At 36.8% G+C, this 14,115-nt stretch overlaps 1 protein-coding gene across 6 annotated transcripts in view; it reads right to left on the bottom strand.

Moving 5' to 3' along the window:
* Window positions 1–1,208: 1,208 nt before the first annotated feature.
* ZNF280D (zinc finger protein 280D) overlaps window positions 1,209–14,115 on the bottom strand; it is a 41,672-nt gene continuing 28,765 nt past the window's right edge. For 5 of the 6 annotated variants that reach the window (XM_032700143.1, XM_032700145.1, XM_032700144.1 and 2 more), the window contains 2 exons: window positions 13,983–14,019; window positions 1,209–4,094 (listed from right to left, as the gene is read on the bottom strand). In XM_032700143.1, the coding sequence (XP_032556034.1) occupies window positions 3,458–4,094; window positions 13,983–14,019 (674 nt within the window). In that variant the 3' untranslated portion in view covers window positions 1,209–3,457. Of the gene's footprint in view, window positions 4,095–11,598; window positions 11,697–13,982; window positions 14,020–14,115 lie in introns of all 6 variants that reach the window. The other variant, XR_004359268.1, reaches the window with a different exon arrangement.

Below are 14,115 nucleotides of genomic sequence, written 5' to 3' on the forward strand. Positions count from 1 at the left end.
CCATGGCCATAATCTTTGGTGGAGTACTAGTATATCCTAACACATAAAAAAACCCCTGCTGCCTACATGCCAGCACATAAATAACAATGCTTAATGCCTGCAGAAAAGCCTTAAGATCTTTTATTTAAGGTTTTGCAGAATGTAAGTGTTAGTCAAGATTCTTTCCCCTGACCTTCAGTTTCTGACTCCTTCAAGCAGTAAAGCACCATGGAAATGAGATTTAACATACTGCCCAGGGCTCCTCTCTCTCTGCTCCAGGAAAAGTGGACATAGTTTTGTTATAAAAACTTGTTTAACATACATAGAATTCACTATGTGCTACAACTGGATTTTTTTTTCTGGGTTTACTCATCCATTCTGTTTAAGAAAACCTGAACCACAAGTCAGTCAAAGTTTCTCTCCCAAGATGTGCTGGAGGAAGATCCAAGTGACTGAACACTCACTGACCAAGAGCTAATAATGACAGTTTTCCATTAAATGTCAATAATGTAGACAGCATACACATGGCACATGACTTCCTTAAAAATAAGCACTATATAAACAATCTGCAATGATTATTCAAGCAAATATGATAAAACTCCTAAGATGAGGGGAAAGGCTGATTCTACTATGGACACCAAGAATTAACTTAAGTGACTGTTTTTTGGTAAGGCAATGAAAACTGGAAGTAAACTGTCTTTTTAAGTACAGAGAGATGGCAAAGAACTACTGAAGGCTGGATGGAAAAACAACTTTTACATGACTCAGAAACAACAAACTGAATTATGTGCAATATGTTCAATCAACTCCAAATGCTTTCAGTGTAACTTGATCCTCCAGAGTGGCTTCAGCCAAAAGTATCAATTCAACTTACCTCTGGGAAACCTCCCAAATAACATGAGAGAAATTCATCTTTATACTTAGGCAGTCCATTACAGTGTCTAGTCAGCAAATCTTCATATAGGAAAAACAGTAAGAAATTTTAGTTTTTCTCCTTCATGATAATACCATGGCAGTGTTCTCATGATATACCTTCCTTGATTTCTTAAAGCTGATGCACTTGCTAGAACCATCTAGTTCTTTCACCTCTTCCTTCACAAGGACCAGTAGACATTTGAGTGGTTTGTACCTACCATTACCTTTTGCATTTTCAACAAGGTTTGAAACAAATAATGATTTACATATTGAGTAACTGAGATTATATCGATATACTTCCCCAAATATGCAGATTTTTAGACCTGAGGTTTATTTTCCAACTTTTCTCAGCAGCACATGGCCAAATCCTTCCGAATTCTAACTATGAAAATGGTAAATGTTTTAAAAATGTAATTGCATAATAAAAGACAAATGTGATGAATTTACAAGCAAGTATTGTACAACTGGTTCCAGTTGAACTCAATCTTTTCCAAAACACATATGAGAGCATTATTCAAAATAAATAATTTGCATGGAAGATCATCAATCAGATTCAAAACACTACAGAGATTTCCCTGGGTTTAAGCACAGATGCATTCAGGAACCCGCCTGGTAACAAACACATCCAAGTCTGTAGCTGATCAAGTGCTTTAAACTGTATAAAATAAAACACCACAATGACTATGTTCCACATGTAAAAGCATGAAAACATCAGACTGGTTCATCTAACTACTACTTAATGATTTCACCAAGACCTTTAAAGAACAAAAGAATAATGCAACTTATTGCTCTCAGCCCTTTCACATATCTTGATATTTGAAGTTCCTGAAGAGGCAGATCTCGAAGAGCTGTGACTATGTAAACTGTTCCACTTTTCTTTTTAGAAGTCTTCTATACCTGCATGGATGAAAAGTAAGATGCAATTCAAAATGTAAATCATAGTTCCTCAGAGAAGCAACTTTGAGAGGCTGAGACTGATCTCATTTAGAGGCTCCAACAATGGATGGTCTCTAAATGTTAATTTAGCAGCAGAGCCCAGTTAACTCAGGAAGACAGAGTAGACTTCAGCTGCAGGCAGAGGGGCCAGAAAATATCTGTGTAGTCTGGAAAGGTTAACACATCATACCACAATACACAGGTACAAAAATATGTTTATGCAAAGGCACCTGCTCATTTAATTCTATATAAACAAAACAAAAACCAACAAAAAACCCCAACCAAACATATGTCTCAAATTCACAATATTGAAGTTACATATTTTTTGGAACTGTCACTAAATCTTTTTTAAAAAATGGGAGAAGACTCTGGCCAAAGTTTCGAGCTGAGCATAAATTATGCACAAAGACAAATTTTTGTTGCAAATATTTACTTAAAAAGTAATAATTTACAGCAGTGCTTTAACAGCTGTTCAAAACATTTAGCATCCATAGAAACAAAATTGTAAGTCAAAAGCACATTCTGAATGCTTCCAATGGAGCAATGAAATCCTAAGAGCAAGCTACCGTTAATCATATGCATTCCTATATCTGCTGCTAACTAGAAGACAAAAAAAAATATCCAAAACCAAAGGAAAAAAAACAAAACAAAAAAATCCCTAAAACCCAAAACCAGCAGCCATCTTTCTGTACATAACTTAAGACTACAAAAAGTCCTGAAATTGAACTGTACAATTTGACCTTGTGTTCTGTTTGTAAGTTAGCCAGTAGCAGCTGTAAAATGGCAGAACACACACCAAGTGGTGTCTCCAGTTTGGGGGTTTCCTTATTTTTGCTTAATACCATTTTTACATTAAAACCATACTTTGGTGTGACTTACAGACCATTCCTACATGTCTATGGCTAAGAATCAGAAAACCAATGGTAAAAGCCTAACAGCTACAGTACTTTCAACATTATGTTCTACTTTATACAACTATGTCCGGTATTTCTGCACAGACTGCACAGTGAAAACCCCACAAATATATAGTTTTATTGTAATAATTCCACTTTCACTGAAAGTTTATTAAGGTAAGCTTACAGCCTGGCAGGATTATACCTGTACAGAGGTGCACAGATTCATATAATTCTGTTTACATGCTTTTACAGACAGGAATGTGACACCAAGTCCCAAGGTTTATGTTTACCCAAATTATCAGCAGACCAATAGCCCTGATGACAAGTGCGCTCCACTTCAGCATCAGAAGTAAGTTCATACTCAATTCTACTGTTCAATGATATTCACACTGAAGAATTTAAAAAAATACTTTCTGGGCGAACAAATCACCTTATCCTGGGCTAGTTAACTATAAAAAAATTAGAATTTATACCTCTTTTCAAATATCAATCTAATAATATATCACATCCAAGAGACAGGAAGGTATATTTGAACTTGCTACCTTCTGTAAGTTCAGTTAATCACACATACACATACATGCTATCTCCATATGCAGAACTTCCCTTTGGTGTCTCTTTCTCTCCTCCCTCTCCCCCCCCCCCTTTTTAATATTTAGCATCCATAAGCACACTCATCAGGAATGGTCCATGGTGTTCCTACCACTGTTCATGACAATCAAATTGACACAATTTCAGCTTGCTTCATTTTCATCTGTCTGGTTTACAGTTGTCTCCATTCTGTTGGGATTGCTTTCCTTAGAAACCTCATCTGTTTGTTCCGTGAGCTGTCCGGCCGTCTTCGATGAAGGTGTGACATTACCTTTCTGAAGGATCTCAGTAGCTTCATGCTCTAGTACTTCTGATGGAGTCAAAGGCTCCAAATGAATACTGCCTTGTTCACTAATGTCAGAACTAACAGACTCAGGTTCATCTCTCTTCCTGAAGAACTGCTCAAAACTCACATCCTCACCCAAGGTCAGCTTTAAGTCCCTCACGTTCATCGCTGACAGTGTAGTTTCATCCAAGCTCCGGACTTTAGTCTGCTCATCCAAGAGAACATCACCTGAACTTTGGCACCTTTTCAACTCACTTTCATCATGAATACCTTTTTGTTTCTCATCTAACTGTTTGTTATTATCTTCTGAACCACAACAGGCTCTTTTCTCATGCAAAGACTTCTTTGAGCTGTTGCCAGGGAGTTCAAAACTAGGAACATCTTCTGTATTTGACAGTGATGAGTCTTCTTCGTTCTGTTCAGCAGATGCAACTTTTGTAGTTGGATTTCTACTGCATTTTTTTGTTTCATCTGAAGAGTCGTGCTCTTGTTTGCTGAAAAAAAACCAAACAACCAAACAAGTTACTTTTATAACAAACAAAATAAAGCAAAACATGGTTGTACCCTGCAAAGTGATAAAAGAGTGGTGTTGAAGATTTCCTATTTGGCTGTTGAGATATCCTTCAGTGGTGAAATCTTACTGCTCACTGAGGTAGTCATAAGCATATTGTCATTCTGTTACACTGATTTTTCACTCAAAATAGAAATGAATGAAAGGCCAAGCTCTTTACCAAATTACAACTTATATTTGCTACTTCAGTCAAACAGAAAATGTTAGGGGATTTTTTTTCCATTTAGTGGACCAGCTAAAGAGTATATGACATTCTCAAATACACAAACAATTTATCTAAGTTCTTCTCTCTCAAATTTCTAGAAAAAAAGGGGGGGGGGAAGGTATTACTTGAGGGAAAACTCAAGACTAAGTTCCAGCACAAAAGCCAACACTCAGAAGCCCCCATGAGCTGTGGCTGACATATCTGGTCGTGCCAAAACTGTTCCTAATGACCTCAGCTATTCCAGAGAAACACCTCAGCCATACAGAGCCCTATAAATACTAGTTAAATATTGAGAATTGTTTTCATATGAAAATCCAGTCAAATCCTTACGAAACAGTGTATACACACACGACCTTTAGCTACTATTTTTCAACAAGCAGCTTGAAGGGCGACATATAGTTTGCAGAGCAAATGGGCACAGTGCTGTGCTTTATGTGGGAAGGTTTGAACACAGATATGCAAAGAAAAAAAAAAGTTTTAAATAAAGGGATGACTAATGCCTCATTATCACATAAAGAGCAGTATTCCACACTGGAAACCCAGATGGATCACATATATGTGTACACACACACACACACAAGATTCACACCAAGAAACTCCTCCAAGCACAAATCTGCCTTTAGCATATAAAACAAATTGATCACCATCTTCCTCACCTTCTAGTAACCAAAAATCCCAGCTTCATCCAAGAAGTGGTGGGGAAGGGAAAAAGAAATATATATATATATATATATTCATTTCTTGTGCAGAAGATACCTTCCTGTGAGTCATTTATACTAATGAAGGAGTACAAAAATAAAACAAGTTTTTGCACAAACACATCACAATTACCCACAAACAACAGTGATATTTCTGATTGCTAAGCACAACAGTCAGTTCCTTTAGAAAGAACAATTCTCCAGTGAAATAATTCACCTCTGCTGAGAACTGCAGATGAATAAGCAAACTCTAGTGAGTGTGATGCACTAAAATGCCACAATAAAAAGAAAAATCGTAAGTATTTCAAGAATTCACTCAGTGCATCAGTAGCTGAAAAAGAAAAGCCTTCTATCCAATTTTAGGAATGAGAAGTATTCTTACTACCCTATGTGGCAAATAGCCATTGTTACATTGTAAGAAAACTAAAAATTCAGACATCAAAAATACTGGAAAATGCAAGAATTTGAACAACTGTATTATACAGAAAGGGGGATGTCCGTGAATGGTTAGAATTGTACATAAAATGCAAGATTTAGGTGCCAAGTGAAGCTGAGGAAAGTGAGGTTCTGATCATTTATTGTTTTAAAATCCCACTAGCTCAAGTTTTTTTGCTCCACTTTATTTAGAGTGTCCTATTATTTTACACTACCATTTTATCTCAGGATTTTAAAAATAATTCAGAGGAAAATTCTACAGCAAGAAAGAAGTGTCACTACAAACAAGTGACACTTACACACCTTCATACAGAGTAGTTGCAAAGTGTGTGCAAACACCCCTTCCTTCAGGCTGTGGAAAGTATTTCTCCAGGTAACAAAACCTGTATTACAGCTGCATTTATATAATATATTTACATTAACAGTTCGGTAACACCACGGTTTTGAGACACATTCCTTGATTGTTCCCACATAACTAGGCTGATTTACAAACCAGTACCAGGGCATGCAAATTACACTACTTTTTAAGGAAAATGAACTGGAAGCTCTGATCCACAAGTGCTCCAACTCCTAATGGAGCTGAGCCCTCAAGAGTCCAAACCAACAAGGGACGTTCCACACAGCTCTGAACACGAGCACAGCGTGAGCCTTCTGTCCAGGGAACACCACTCTGCTCTAAAATAACACCTCTGAACCACTTTACAGTGAAGATGCAGCATTCTCAGCTTTCATCTGAGCTACAGGATCTGCTCCTGGAGCACTAATTACTGGCCAATATCAACATGACTACCTTGGGCACATCCTCTGAACACCATGACCCAGTAGTACAGGTCCAGTTAAAAAAGAACTGTCCTGCATCTTCCCACTAGTTACAAAGCTCAGACTTTGTCAGACTGTGTGTGGAGAAAAGACAAGACATTACCTCCAACTTAGCTTCCTTCTGTCTAATGCAGGTTTTGGCCTTTAATCTAGTGGATAATGAATTAAGATGCAATGTTTTAAAATACTCTATGGTGGAAATAGAGATAAGGATGAAGAGACTTACAGTTAGAAAGCAATCTGGTAATCTGAACCCAATTTTTGAAGCTGATACTCATTCTGAGCTTAAATGCACTTTGTTTGAGAATTTTAAAATTTCTTAGTGGGTATACAGAAATTATAAGATAAACTTGTAACCTATTCCAGTTATCTTGCCTCATAAAAACCAACAAGCAACAGTCTTAAGAGGGTGAGCATTACTTTTATTCCAATGTTCACTGCAATTCTATCTGAGGAATGATCTGCTCACCATAAAAGCCTTTAAAACCATGACTGAAGCATTTAAGATCTGAAATGCTAAATGAGGTGCATAAAGGTACTGGACAGAAGCATTCCACAATACAAGCTCAGTTTTCTTCTATTTGTCTGCCAAAACCCAAACACCCACAACACAGCTGCAGTTTACTTTGGGACAGCTGTAAAACAATCCCACCTGACCTCCAATATTATTTGGAGGAGACACTTCCCACAAAATACCTTTTACAGGCACAGTACCTACATTAGATGAGCTATAAATTATTTAAATTTATTGACTTGTAAACCCACATTAATTAAGCAGCTTATCGCAACATCACTAAAATTGATTTTCTCTGTTTCTCTAAGAAAATGTTATCGCAGCAATAGCAAGGATGTCTCCTACAAAACCTTGTTAAGTCATCAGTTCTAATAAAATCTAACCTTTCAAAGGTTTCTTATACAAAAAAAAAAGAAAAACTAAACAACCCCCTCAAAATTGCTTATGCCTGTATCTTCTTTGTTGATGCTGCATTAAAGGCAAATTTTATCTGCTGAAGTATGGGGCTTCCTTTGTTATACTTAAATAATGTTATTAATCATAAATTAAATTATTCACCACCTCAGCGAGTCTTAATGGTTGTCTACAGGGTACAAAATACTTGACATAAAAAACAGCTTTACCACTTAACTTTTATGAAAACTGTATACTATATCAACTGGACCTATTTTCCTAAATCCAAGAAAGCAGTGCTAAACCCAGACCTTTTAAAGAATTTTAGCACATAGTTTCAGCACACCATGAGCACCTTCTTACACTAATGTTCTAGCAGCTAACCAAAATCTTGAAATGTAGCATAAACAATCATTTATAACTACTTTAATTATTACATCTTAATTTGCAACAATAGGTGGGGAAAAATAGCTACCAAAAAAAGGATTGTTTTAAAATAACATTTTTACGACAGCACTGTAACAACAGTAAGAAATTACCAGGGTAAATCAAAGGAGAACACATCTTTTGGGTCAGGGACTTTAAATACTCATGAGTAGCATCATCAGTAAAAGATGATGCAACACCAAATATTTAGCTTAGCTTCACTGCTTTAATGATTTCTATGCAAGAACTTAAACATGCTGGAAACAGCACTTTGTCAAAAAACAGTCGCTCTTCTAAGAGCAGAACAATTTGGGTACAAATAGACCAGATATTGTATATCCAAGGGCAAAACCTCGGATTCCCAGAGTATATTCTCAGCCTTAATTCTGTGCAGAGGTTTTAGAAAGCAGTTCCTTCTAATTTGTAGTTGGCAGAAGTTGCATGAATGGACACTAAACCATTCATGTTCATCACCTTGTGATGTTCCCAACACTTCTATGATACAAGAAAGCTTAAATCCCATAGTTCTCAAACGTCAGCAAAGGCAATGTACTTTATTACATCTGTGAAGCTACAGTGCTCCCAGAAAGAACATTATAAAAATAAAGCAAAGATTTTGACCATCTCCAGTAAGTACAACCTGTTGATCCAAAAATTTTGAGCAAATCTGAAACCATTCTAGAACTCTCCAAAGATTCTTTATTCTATATAAAAATAAACTTCTAGTTAACAACTATGAAAAAAAGCCCTTTAATTGTCAATCCCTTCAAAAAAATGTTGTCAAAATGTAGCAGCTGAGCACAAAATTTCAGCTTGATTGAGATACTCAATGGAATGGATTAGCCATAAAACTAGAGGCTCAGAATAAAAGGTAAGTAAGAACATTAATTTAGACACCTTGAAGTCTAAATTCAGTTTGATCTGAAACTATCTGACAGATGAGGAGTCACCCAGGACTAATGAAAGAGATCTGGAGTCAGTGACAAAAACTAGACTCTAAAATGCAGTTCAAGTACAGACAAGAGTATTCTCATTTCTCAAATTCAGTCTTATTGTTTGCCCTGTTATTTATATAATAAAATTGTATGTATTTGCACGCACACACAGAGCTCAAACCACGAGTTTGAGTCTTCCCATCAATCTCTCATGCTTTCTTACAACCAAAAGTTTGTTGGATAAGCAGCATAAACTCAGTTGGAATCCTCTGCCAACATTTCTTTTTTTATCCACCCCTAACCAAAAGTAACCTTTTCTGGGAAGACTGTAGCTTGAAGAATTTCTAGAAAACAACTTTGTTATTTAAGTAGCTCAGGGTACCTTCCAGTCACTCAACTGAACCATAGCCAGCATTATAAATACATGGAAAGGTCATTGGGTTTGGGTTTTTTGGGTGTTGGGGTTTTTTTTAAAATCAATCCCACCTTTTAACAGGAATTCCCTATTTTGAAAGATGCAACTTTATAAGTAGAGTTTATGATTCATGAAGCACAATTGTCCCCCAAGTATCTGACTGTATGAGCATTTCCTGGAAAGGTACACCTGAATGCATCGTTAGAAGAAAAGCTGCTTCTATGCTGAGGTGTTTTACACTGTTAACAACTGAAGGAGAAAGGAAAGATGGTGATATTAATGTTACTTGATTCTGTCTCCAGCCTCTCACCTGTAAAATGGGGTTAGTGATGAAGACAGTACACAATAACCTATTAGTATCATAAACAGTGAAGTGTCACTGCTCACAAAGCTCACAGTTACATTTAACACAATAACAGAAACAAACATTTACTTCATGGAAAAGGCTTCCAAAAAAACCAGTTAAGGCATAATTGGCTAATCAAGCAGTGACACTCAACATCCTAAAAATAGCAGAAGAGAGATAGGTTAAGGTACAAAGGAAGTCTTAATTCTTTGACCCTAAGCTAAACTGGTTATACCACACATATTCATGCTCTGTCCCTGCAGATGTGGCCCAATATGTTGCATAATTTATGTAAGTCATTGGGACCATAAGAGAGGTTTAATACTCAGTCAGGCAGGTAGGTTTGACTTGCATGGTTTAGACGTGGTTTTATGTTATGAGTTTTCCACTTGAGTAACTTTTCTGAGATCCTCACCCAAATGGAAACAGGATGTCACAATGCCAATCGATCCTACAGGAACTACTTGCACAGAGCTGTCAAACCTGTATGTAGCTTGCAAGTGTTTTAAATGCGAATCTGAAACTTAAATTCTGTAGCAAAGCTGCAAAAGAACCACAGGATAATATTCCAAATGAGCATTCAAAAGACGTATAATTCACGTTAACTCCAAATCCAAGTGTCTACCTAGAGTCATTTCTGGGAAACTGAGAGAATTTTTCTGAAAGCCACAAAAATCTGCAACCACATTCCATTTTTGTTGTTGCTGGAAATCTGAATGAAAGTGAGACATCACAGATTCAACTTCCTCTGAAATGCAACAGCATGTTCACAATGAAAACACAAACCCACTATGCTTTTTTGAATGCTGCTGTGTCAAAACAGAAATAAGTCCTGCAAGAAAAACCTGTGGTAGGTAAGTGATGCTTGAAGCTGAACAGCAGCATTCAAGATGGAACATAGCTTCTGTCAGAAGGAAAAAAAGTAGCAAAAGGAATGAGGCTTCACAGTTATTGAGTAAACGTGCAGATGCTCAACCACAAAATATGCATAAGAGACAATGGATGACACGATCCCTGCCATTATTAGCAATACCACAGTGGCTGCAGGAGCTCACTATCACCAAAACTGTGACTGTTTGAATACTAAAAGTGAAGAGGACAAAAATACTGGTAACAATGAATTAATCTCAGAACACTTGATTATGTAGAAAATGTTGCAAATCAAGAACAGCTTGCGTTCACCAAAAATAATGTCTCATAACTAGGAGGTTATAATGGTGCCTGCTCTAAGAGCAAGAGTAGCTTTATCTCTTAGGTTGCTTGGAGGCTAGTAAATGAGAGATCCAACCAAGACATGTCCACTGTAAGCGGGAAGGTTGAGTTTGGAGGAACGTTAGATGTTCAGCATGGCAAAAGGAAAGCTCATCACATATCCAGACAACCTGCTGATGGATAAACTTGCCATAGATAATCTAGAACTGAAGATGAAGTCAGAAGCAGTGAAATCAAAAACAGATGTCTCAGCAGCTTGAGTAGAGCATCCTTGGAGATGAGAGATGATACCAAAAGAACAAGGTGAGAGAATGAACTGGAACTGTAGCTGCTCCACCCTCAGAATCAAGGCTCAAAAAAATGTATCTACTTCCATTACATGCTTTCTTCCTCCCACAGTATTTAGGAGGAAAAAGAAGCTACCAGAGAGCAAAGCAGCTAATAAATTCCTTTGACCAAGATTCAGTTTATGTAGTTACATGCCACAGAAGTCATCCAAAGCACATTTCGCCACTGTACACCATAAAGTCACTGGCAGACAAAAATGCAACTTCCTTGAATATCAAATAGATCAGGACTTGTATGTTTTAGTGAACACCCAAAAAGAATGACAAATCCCTTTAGTTTTAGAAGCTGGCATCAAGTTCAGAACAAAATGGGGTTTGATGTCAACCCTACACACTTTTTACACACTACTCCATTTACATCACCATTTACACACTACTCCAGCTTGGGATGATACTGATAGACTGGAGCAGGGAAGAAACACTGCAAATGAGCAGCAGAGAAACACTGCACCATGTAAGTGAAACTCCTGGTAAGCCTCTCTTCAAAGGAGTACAGCCCCCAGAAAGCTGCCAGTCAATGCTGCAAAGCAGAGAACATTATCACAGAAGGGCCTTTGCCAGACTACAATACTGGAAGAAAAGACCAGACCTATTGTCTATAAGATGCAAGAAGAGAACACCACAGCTTCAATGCATGAAGGAAAACAAAAAGGTCTGGTCAGATCCTTGTTTGCTTACATACCAAAATAATCCCAAGCTGGACAGGGTTCAATTTTCTGGTCCACAATGATGTATCAGTGAGCCAAGGCAGTATAGGATACCTGCTCACTTTCAAATCCCCTGCAACAAAAATGTCTTCTGTCAGTTCATTTAAAAATATGTTAATGGTTGCGCAAAGCAGAGTTGAGCATTAGAAGAGTACTGGTATAGTTATCAAGCCTTATTCCCTCAGCACAAGGTGGGTCACCAAATAAACAAGGTGATTTTATGTAAAAATTTAAAGAGCAATTTCTGCTGGAACATCCCCAGCTAGATTATCTGTATTACTAATGGCAGGATTCTGGTCCAAAGAGAGCCTCAGTAACAGAGCTCATGGAACATGTCTGGTCATTAGCAATAAAGATGAGTTTTACAACACATACAGATCATCTGATATATAATGAAAGACACCAAAAGATACCATTTGAGAGTTGCAAGAGAAGATCCAAAAGTGTTCAAGATTGTAATTGTGAGTCATTGTTTCCAACGATGAAGTGATTCTGAAGAGCCCCATAAACAAGTCACACCTCACTGAATTATCGGTCAAAGAATGGGAAGAAACACAGATCACTGACAAACTACACAGCAAAGGTTGTGAATACTGTCTGCAAGTTCCTCTTCTTCCACAGCAAACCACAGAGTACTGTTAAGAACCATCCCACAAAAAGATGAACGTTTTTGTATGTACTCTGTACTGAAAATAACGAATCAAAAAATATGCCACACAGGTACACTCATGCTCTTGGGTTTAGCAATGGTATACTCCTGTCCAAAGTATCAGAGAATAAGTACATGGAACAGGACAAGAGTCATGGAAATTACCCAGTTCTACGAGCATGACAATTTCAAAAAGCACCATCACAGATTTTATACCACTTCACGCAGTACCAGTAATTAATCTTATGTCAAGATCAGAGTTCTCAAAAATAATGGCTATCTGCATCTGTCCTAATCTAACAGCTTGCAGAAACAAACCTGCACATATTCTTGACTTAATTTCAAATCTTTTCAGTGCTCACCCATCTGATACATACTGTATATACAACGTTCTTAAATATTTCCATATATCTCTGCAACACATTCAAGACAGAAAAATCCTTTTGCAGTACTACCAGCCTGCCACAGCTGTACATCTTCAGCCACCATTCAACACATTTATAACCTTTCCTTACACCTGTTTCAGCAAGTATTAATTCCCAACACCTAAAGCCATCTCCAAGTAGAAAAGCTGAAGTTTTCAAACCTATCATAGCTCTACACTTTATTTTTTCATTGTTGAGTTTCACTGAAAGCTAAACTATTAAAGGACTCCCTCTTACTAGCAACTTCATGGAAACTAAGAAAGAAAATACTAAATAGTGATGAAATAATCTATTTGGGATATTTCCAATACTCAGTGAAAGCTGATTTATACTTAGAGGCCTAAGAACTTCTCGCTCTGTTGGAAGAGTTCTCACCATGCATGAGCCTATCTAAATCCCTCTTAGAATCCTGCTGTAAGCTGGATGGACTCACTAAGGGTTAAACCATCTTCTACCATCTTTTAAAATGTCTTTCTTTGCAGTGTAATTGACATTTTTATTTCTGTGTTCTGAAAAGGTTTGAAGAAAACATGAATGCTTTGATTTAACTGACACAACTCTGAATTTTCAATTAAGGCATAAGCAGACACAAACTACATCATAAAGCCTCAGAAACTGTTCCAGAATAATCAGGGATGACTTGGCACAGCTGATTTCTCTAAGGTTTAAACCCCCCCCCCCATAACATGATCTCCACAATACTGCAGGTTCTTTTTCAAATCCTTAAAACCCCCTGATTAATTAATACTAATTTTTCTTTGAAAGGTGGAATTAAAAAAGTTAATACAAACCAGTATACTTTTGTCATATAAAGAACATAATTTCGAAAATAATTTCTAAATATTTATAAAATATTAAGACTGAATTAGTCCTCCTTCAGTAAATGACATTTCTTTTGGTACTCATATTAATATTACAAAAAGAACACAAAATGCTCATTTAATAAAGCTAATATTAAAGTAAACTAAAGTAACAGTCTCACTGTGTCTAGACTCAGAGGTCAGGATTGAGAAGTTCCAACACTGCAAGAATTATTTATGCCTCTCCAAACTGAACAAAAAGCTGGTTTTGATTTTGGCTGCAATAGGTAATCATTTTATCTCTTCCTTCCTGTAATTGTGGACATGGTAAGAGCACAAAGCACTAGTAAAGTAAGGGGCCGTGTTCATCCATACATCTCAAATTCTATGAAATTCAAAAGAAATCCAAGTTCAGAGTGTAAATTTTGACCATCTATCTTCTAAATTAACAGAAAAAAAACATTAAGCAGTAAAATAAAACTTACTCAGATACTTGTGCAGCAGTTGGGATATCTACAGAAACTGAAAATAAAAACAAAGCATTTAATTAAAATTATTTAAAAATGTGAAAATACAGAAGTACTCACTGTCAAATCCAAGTACACAGCAATAATGCAA

This window comes from Chiroxiphia lanceolata, chromosome 12 (assembly GCF_009829145.1).
Source record: "Chiroxiphia lanceolata isolate bChiLan1 chromosome 12, bChiLan1.pri, whole genome shotgun sequence".
Classification (NCBI taxonomy): Eukaryota; Metazoa; Chordata; class Aves; order Passeriformes; family Pipridae; genus Chiroxiphia; species Chiroxiphia lanceolata.